Raw genomic sequence first — 8,712 nt, 5'->3', positions numbered from 1 at the left:
GGGGTTAATTTAAATCGTAATTTGACTATTTTATCAATTTTTTTGCAAACCACTGTATTTACATTAGCTGTAATTTAATTCACATCTTTTGCAAGGATTTTGTCTTAATTGTGCTTTTTTTTTGACACCCTGTGCCTTTTTTTTGCCATTTTCCCTCTGTGTGTTCTTCAGACATGAAAACATGAGGTAGCAATTTCACTAACAGGCTAAACCACGCCCCTGATGTAAGACTCCACCCATTTTAATATTGCATCATACTCCTCCTCACACATCATTTACCTGCATAAACACATCTATCCAGTAGAAACAAGTAACGTTAACCTTAAAATTAAGTGCTGTGAGAACATTAAAAGAGAATTAGAACCATACACTCTTAAAACATTTCACATATTTGTGAATTTCACATACAATGTGAATGTTTTTCGAACAACCTAGTATGAGAGCCTGTTCTAGTACACCCCCAAAACAAAATCAAGACTTTGTAAAAGAGCATAATAGGACCCCTTTAAGGATTCCTCATGGAACATCAATGCTAGCAAAAAAACTTTATTTTTAAGAGTGTATGGTATGAAAAAGATATTTGGAATTATTAAATCTTAAAAAATTTGCAATGCTTTTAGTAAAATTGCAGAAGCACAATAGCCATGTTACAGCTGGAAATATGGATGTTTTATGCCGACTCAACTGTGCTGACAGAAGTGAGTCAAACACAAATGATTCAAATCTACATAATGAAACCATATTAGATATTATGAACATGGATATGGAATTTTCCTGAACTCAGCACCCCCTAGACCCCACTTAGTTGCGAATCATTCCTCATGAATAAATGTCAATGATATTCGCAATGAGCGCATTTCTGCAAGCTAAAACCTGCTATAAAATATATTCAAATGAGTAGGAATAAAGGATCGCATCAGAAGCGCTAGAAAAGAGATCATCGGAAAGGCCCAAGTTGTGGAGACACCCCAGCAGAATCAGCACCTATAACTGCTGAGACAAGCCGTTCCTTCAGAGGAGTTCCTCTGAACCAGCGCCAAAACCCTCCACCACAGCTGATCCTATTTACAGTGGTAAGCCACCGTGTCGGATACCTGTCATCCATGCGGACCTGATTCATCAAGCTGTTTAGTTTACCATTGGCAAGGATTCTCAGTAAAGCACTTCAAAGCCGGTGGTGACTGCAGACGGTCAAAAGGAAGCATTCACACCAGGTGAAGCGCTGGGAAAGCGTGTTTGATCTTGGAATGAATCCAACTTTGATTCGACAAATGAAGAAATTCTCAAAATTTGGCATTTTGTAGATGTAAGATCCAATGCAATCTGCTTCAGGTGTTGCTTGAAGCTTCCTTGGAGTTTCAGGCAGTTTGACTCTCTCGTGAAAGTTCTAGTTCTAGTTGCATTGCTTAGTAAAATTAAAAAAGTATTAAGTCTTACACGTGTGTTTTCGTTTTCACATGCACTACATGGTCACTCTAATCTAGCACTTGACTTTAAACCAGTCCTCAGTAATTCAAAGGCATGCATAGTGCAGGACTGATTCGGTTCTTCAAAGTTTTTTTTTTTTAGAGAATTGTTGTCTTCTCTTGGATTTGTTCTTTTTTTTCTTCTCGGATCAGGATTTTTGCTTGATCGACAAACCATTTGTTATGCAACAGATCAATCCAAGCAAGATGAAGTGTCATTTTAGACGTCAAACGGTGAGATGTAGTGAACGAAAAGTGGCCACACTGGTTAGTGTGACTCAATTAGCTTTAAAGTGCTCAGGTTGTGGTTCCATTACTTGGATCCAGAGCTTTCTCAGAATGCGGTGAAGCAGCTTTGCTCGTCTTCGCATCTAAATCATTCGCTTTGGTCGTTTCCTCAGGCGTGGTCGCGCCGATTAAGTCGCCATCTATCTGAGCCTCAGATTTGGGCTGGACGACGGGGCTGGTGCTCAGAATGGAATCAGGGGTGCGAGTGGCACTGTGGTCGCCCTCAGAAATGGCCGGCGGGACACCAGCGAGAGTGTCGGACTCGAGCAGGAGCTTCTGAGAGGTGAGATTGTCGGGTACGTCTGTGTCACTGTCAAGAGGGAGCGCAGACGAGTTGAACTCCACGCCTGAGTCGTTCATCTCCAAGAAGTTCTTCTCAGATTGGAGGGCCTGGTACTGACCTGGTTTTGATACCTCAAGACCCTAAGAGTTAAATAAAAACCAAGAATTGTAAGACAACTATTCAAATACTAAATGCTAAATAAAAATCCAAACAAAAACCGATCACTCAAAATGAAAATTTTCCTCAAGATTTAATTTGCGTATCTTTACGTTGCTGTTTTTTTATTATTATTTAATTTATTTAAAAAAAATTTTTGGTCTGAACTATGACCAGCTGTTGCACAAGCGGCATAGCAATTCTTTAATTTTTAACAAATATTTAAATATTTCAAATATTGTGATTAAAATAACAGCCTACAGGTTTGTTATTTTAGTATTATTTATATACTATTACAGATTTTATTAATGTTTTGAATAATCTTTTATTTAATTACTTCTTATTAAATATTACTATTTAGGTTTAATTTGATTTATTTCATTTTTAGTTTTTATTTTCCAGTCAGTCATTTTTTTTCATTCAACTTTAATTTATTTCAAGGCAATATTTCTCATTTTCATTTAAGTTCTTATTTTAATATTTATATATATATTTTAATTTTAGCTTTTTCCTTGATCTGTAATGATACAATGACATAATGACAATGAGCGAATTTTCATTTTAGGGTGAACTATCCCTTTAAAGGGGTTACTACAGCGAGAATAAAAGTTACGCCTTCTTTCTTTGCGTGAACATTTGGGTGGCGTTATGCAAATCTTCCCACAGAGCGACGTAGACATGTGGGGGCGTGTTCGAATGAGCTGTTTTAGGTAGGTGTGGCTGACTCTTAACTTTTATAAAGAATATCTCTTTGGATTTGAGACTTTAGTCTTTGCAACTTTACAGATCTTCTTTATGCACCAAGAGCTTGTAACACTCCAAAGAGAAAGGAAAAATTGAAATCGCATCATATGACCCCTTTAAAATCATGTTGATGGCAAACCAACTTCAAAGGAAAAACAAAATTTCCTACTTTGATCTCAACTTCTGTGCTCTCAGTGTTGTTCTCCCATGTGGACTGTACAGTGGGCTCCTCTGAGAATCTAGTATAAGCTTCATGAACCACCTGAAAAACATAATTTCACATGTGAATTAGCGTCCTGTGGATGGGCTCACAATGGAATAAAAATCATAGCAAGGGCTTTTTCATACTAGAGCATGTGGTTTGAACCAGAGTCCATTTGACAAGTTTGGTTTGTTGGGTGTGAAATCTGTTTTTAAACTCGTGCATGATTCTTCTTGAAAATGGGAATCTGATGTACATTTTATGAAGTGAACTGCTATTGATAGTAGAGTAAATTCAGACAGATTTTCAATTTTTGAAAATTGCCTCTGGCAAATATCTTACATTCTTTGCTTCTCTTGCTATGACAAGATGCAGATGACGTTAAAATCTGCTAGTGAAAATCAAAGGGACTAAAATATGACTACAGTACAACAAATGAGGTGAATATTGCTTTCCATTTTAGCCCCTTCTCCTTCTGAACTGTTATAACGCCAGCGGCTGACATCTGCTGCTGGTGATGCAAACGTATCACAGTTTGGAGCCAAATAATGCAATGTTGAAATGTTGTACGAAATGAACTCAAGTTCATACCAACCAATCAAACCGAGTGTGAAAACAGCCTGAGAAATAAACAGCAGATCCAGAATAAATATTCTGCACATGGAATATACTGTATACTGTAACATTGTGAAAACTGGATGACGCCATGGGCAAAATATCTGAATGATTCTGATGAAGTCGGCATATTGTTGTTTGTTTAAAACACAACAACGCTGCTCATCAGTGTCTGTGTCTAGCCCGTCACAGTGTCACAAACATATACAGTATGAGCATATAGTAAAACCCAGAGGCACACTTACCCATAAGGCTTTGAGAGTACACACAATGACGTTACAGACAAACACATGGACAACATGAATTTAACTGGGTTGGCAAATGATTAATTGCTACAGTCTAGTGGCCATATTCAGAATAGCATACTAGCATAATACTTTTACTATAGTATTTTGTTTAGTGTGCAGTGGGCTTGTCACAGTATACTAGAAGATAAAGGCATGAAATTTGATACTAGTCGCCTATAACGATGACTTCGTGACTAATGATGAATTAAATTAATGCATTAAAAGCCAAATGTTTCTACAGCAGTATCAAAATTACACCGGCAACACAGCATGAGTGCTGACAGAATATGACACCTTTCATTTGACAGGAACAATTTGGGCAGCACAAAAGTCAGCAGATCATGATTCGGTTACACAACATACATCTTAAGTGTGTAAAATATTAATAGAGTAAACCGAACACCAAAGGAATCGATCTAGTTGCACTCAGAAGCGAAGACCCTTATCAGAATGACTGAACACTTGAAATGGTTGAGCAAATAAATAAATGTAAGATGCAGATAAATTATAAAATGTAAGATGTACATGAAATAATGTATTATCAAGACCACTCTCTGAATGATCGAACACTTGAAATGCTTGAGATTACATTTGAAGTTACATTTTTTAGATAAAATAAACAAGCAAGCAGGTAAATTAGTAAATAAAAAAAGACATAAATAAATATAAATGAGATGTAGACAAATGTTATGTATCAGAGACTATTATCAAAATGACCGAACACTTGAAATGGTTGAGCTTTTGGTGAACTACACACCATTTAACCTGATTGCACGTTATTTATTTTAAGTGTAATCAAACAAGCAAGCAGGTAAATTAGTAAATAAAAAAAGACATAAATAAATATAAATGAGATGTAGACAAATGTTATGTATCAAAGACTATTATCAGAATGACCGAACACTTGAAATGGTTGAGCTTTTGGTGAACTACACACCATTTAACCTGATTGCACGTTATTTATTTTAAGTGTAATTATTTAGCAATAAATAAATTAGTGCTGTCAAACGATTAATCGTGATTAATCGCATACATTATAAATATACACACACATATATTATGCAAACAAAAACTTTTATTTTGGATGCGATTAATCATGATTAATCGTTTGACAGCACTAAAATAAATACATACATATATACATACATTCATATATAAGTAAAAAGTACGTTTTAAATCAGGTTTGCGTTTTTGTGAAACAAAAATAGTCCTATTGCGCAATTACCGTTATACTGGGTTTAAACGTGGTATAAAAATTCCGACATTGAAATTGCAACATCGTCACATGGCAAATCTATTGTGAAGTAGTAATGTAGCAAATTTTCTATCCATTTGCTCATTATTTGATTGGTCTTCAAACTTTTTTTTATACATAACATTGATTTGAAAACACAAAGTAAACATTTTTTTCTGACATGATGTCATGAAGTCACGTGACAGCAATGTAACATACTACTTGTCATTGTTTATTGTGCTGTATCACAAAAATATGCAGTTGAAATCTAAAAAAGAAAGTATATACTGCATAATATGTAGTACGCTAGTATTCCATTCCGAACATAACCTTGCAACTATTTTGTGTCTAACTCACAAAACTAAACCTTGAAATGTGAAAGAAACACAGTTATTAAAGGGATAGTTCACCCAAAAAGGAAAATTCTGTCATTAATTACTCACCCTCAAGTCGTTCCAAACCTGTAAGACCTTCGTTCATCTTCGGAACACAATTTAAGACCCATTTTTAGGTGAACTATCCCTTTAATTACATAACAAGAAGAAGTGTTCGAAAATTCTGTATATGCAGAATATCATTAAAATATAAACATTATTAACATATAAGTGACTCTATTAATCACTGCCAACCATATGTACACATTCACACAGCAGCATATAAACAGCACACATATACACACATACACATAGATTCATATTTACCTCTCCATATAGATTGCATATGTGCATGTGTGTTTAAGCACGGCGGAAGATTTAACACACAGGTGTATGTACCTTTATACCTATTTATCTCAAGAGTTCAAACTAGGATCAGTGCAATACACCTGAAGTTACTCATCTCAGGAGGTCTGAGAGGAAAACGAAGGGAATCATGGACAGATACACAGTCACTAAGAGTGACAGAAGGCCTTTGGGACCCCTGTTGCGCTACCACAACACCAAGACAGATTCATCAGCTTAGCACTACAGGAAAATACGACAGCAGAACGCAAAGCTCTCTCACCCAGCAGGGACTCCGTCAGACGATCCTTTAGGAGGGAGAAATGCAACGCAGATGAAGTGTTAAGCTAACCACCACAAAACCTCTTTTAAATAAATGTATTTGGGTGAAACTCATTGAATACACACATTCAATCTCACTTTACACTCCGACACAAACAGTCAGATTATATTTGTATACTGACTGATGGGTGATAATAGGTAACTGGCAAGACTGCATTGCTTTGCTGTTGGAAAAGGAATGGATTTGCAAACAAAAGGGGACGTTTTCCTGAGGCTACAACAACATCATACAAGCCGTTTTGTCTGATAAAAGGTAAAAATAGGGTAAAAGCAGACTATAAATTACCCAGGAATAGTTCAAATAATTAAAAAATAATAATATAAAAATAATAAATAATTAAAATGGGTACATGAGTATGTATCAAAGAGCAAAGTGAACAAAGACAAGAGACAAACAGACATATTTTGACAGAGTTGATCAATCGCATTTGCTGAAACTGATTTCATTATTATTATATATTATACAATCACAACCTACACCACTGTTCAAAACTTATGTGGTTGGTTGGTTTTTTAAAGATTTTTGAAACATCTTATGCTGACTAAGGCCGCATTTATTTTGTAAAAAAAAAATTAAAATACAGTAAAACCTGTTTTTTTAAAAATATAATTTATTTATGTGATGCGAAACTAAATTTTCAGCATTATCAGTGTCACATGATCCTTCAAAAATCAGTCTAATATGATGATTTGCTGCCCAAAAAACATTTATTTTTATCATTTTCAGTGTTGAAAACAGTTTTTTTAATGAATACAAGGTTCAAAAGAACGTCTCCGGTTACTGTCGTAACCTTGGTTCCCTGAGAGACGGGGACAGTAACCAGAGACGTTATCTCTCGAGAACGGTCTCTCGACATGGCGTTAACGCCTTGGGGACTGTATAGAACAACGCCGTGGAAGCAGCAAAGTAAAAAGGCTCAGCCTCGGCAGAGCTAACATGAACAGTTCTTGCAAGACACTAAAAACAATCCCCAACCAATCAAATACGTCCCTGCGACATGCCTCGAAGGGATTGCATGTAGATTCCCGCTAGGGATCCAATCAGGTTACTCAGAATCCATGTCCGATGGCAGGTCTTTTATTGAGAGAGAGCTGCAGCGCCGTCGCCATACACATCTTTATTATATTTCTACGGTAGAGGAGAATACAACATTATAGTCATGTCAAACACATACAAGTATGTAATATAACAGAGCAACGAAGCATGTGAGCGGCAAGGCCGGGTACAATACTAACAACAATATACACTCATAGAGAACGGCCGCATCCGGCCGCATCCGGGGCGCCACAGTCTGAATATGACGATGGCCCTGCCCCCGATCCCCCTAAGTATGTATTATAACAGTGCAACGAAGCATGTGAGCGGCAAGGCCGGGCACAATACTAACAACAATATACACACATAGAGAACGGCCGCATCCGGGGCGCCACAGTCTGAATTTGACGATGGCCCTGCCCCTGATCCCCCTACATGACCTAGTCGAAAACCACCAGCACTGTCAAACGGCTAGTGGTTGCAGGTAGAACCATGGGTCGTACTCACCGACAGGACCTGTGAGGCTAATGACCACACGTCCAAATTGTAGAAACTCGGCGAAGGTATTCTGCGAAGACCATCCAGCCGCCATACAAATATCTTTGATAGAAACGCCCTTAGTCAATGCCCACGAGGAGGCAACCGCTCTCGTCTAATGGGCTCTGACACCAATAGGACATTCCATTCCCCGGCTGAAATATGCCAAGGCAATAACGTCAACCACCCAATGTGATAGCCGTTGTTTGGAGACAGGCTGCCCTTTAGCACTGCCTCCAAAGCATACAAACAGCTGCTCAGATTGCCAACACTGAGCCGTGCGGTCGATGTAAACTCGCAAAGCCCGCACCGGACACAACACCTGATTCGGGGCGGCCTCCAATGAAGTCTCCAACTCTGGAGTGAAAGCAGAAAGCGCCACCACTTGCGCTTACTATTGCACAGCAATAGGCGTGCTGCCTGTCTGTAAAGGGCTCTCGAGTGTACTCCGCCCTGGTGGTTTATGTACGATACGACCAACATGTTGTCTGTGCGAATCAACACGTGATGCCCACGGACTTGCGTGAAGAAACTCTGAAGAGCCAAAAAGACCGCTCTCAGCTCAAGGTGATTTATGTGCTACGTTCTCTCCGACTCTGTCCAGTAGCCCGATGCCGGTACGCCGTCGCAGTGAGCTCCCCAGCCTGTCGTCGACGCATCCGTTGTGACCACTGACCACTGAAACCGCTATCGCTGGAGGAGGAGAAAAAAGCTCTTTTTGTGAGGGTGTCACAGACTTTATTGCATTTTGAACATACACAACACAGACATTCTCGTAGTCGTCTGCAACCGCCAAGGGGCCT

General features: G+C 38.2%; 1 protein-coding gene across 1 annotated transcript in view; it reads right to left on the bottom strand.

Moving 5' to 3' along the window:
* Positions 1–474: 474 nt before the first annotated feature.
* The window catches only part of LOC107665115 (uncharacterized), an 18,934-nt gene continuing 10,696 nt past the window's right edge, over positions 475–8,712 (bottom strand). The window contains exons 9-10 of the mRNA XM_016455872.1: positions 3,107–3,199; positions 475–2,177 (exon numbers count right to left, since the gene is read on the bottom strand). Of these exons, the coding sequence (XP_016311358.1) occupies positions 1,764–2,177; positions 3,107–3,199 (507 nt within the window). The 3' untranslated portion in view covers positions 475–1,763. The remainder of the gene's footprint in view (positions 2,178–3,106; positions 3,200–8,712) is intronic.

The sequence above is a fragment of the Sinocyclocheilus anshuiensis genome, unplaced genomic scaffold, assembly GCF_001515605.1.
Source record: "Sinocyclocheilus anshuiensis isolate Anshui unplaced genomic scaffold, SAMN03320099.WGS_v1.1 scaffold379, whole genome shotgun sequence".
NCBI lineage: Eukaryota > Metazoa > Chordata > Actinopteri > Cypriniformes > Cyprinidae > Sinocyclocheilus > Sinocyclocheilus anshuiensis.
The sequence above is the reverse complement of the archived record's forward strand: the minus strand, read 5'-3'. Positions and strand labels throughout refer to the sequence as shown.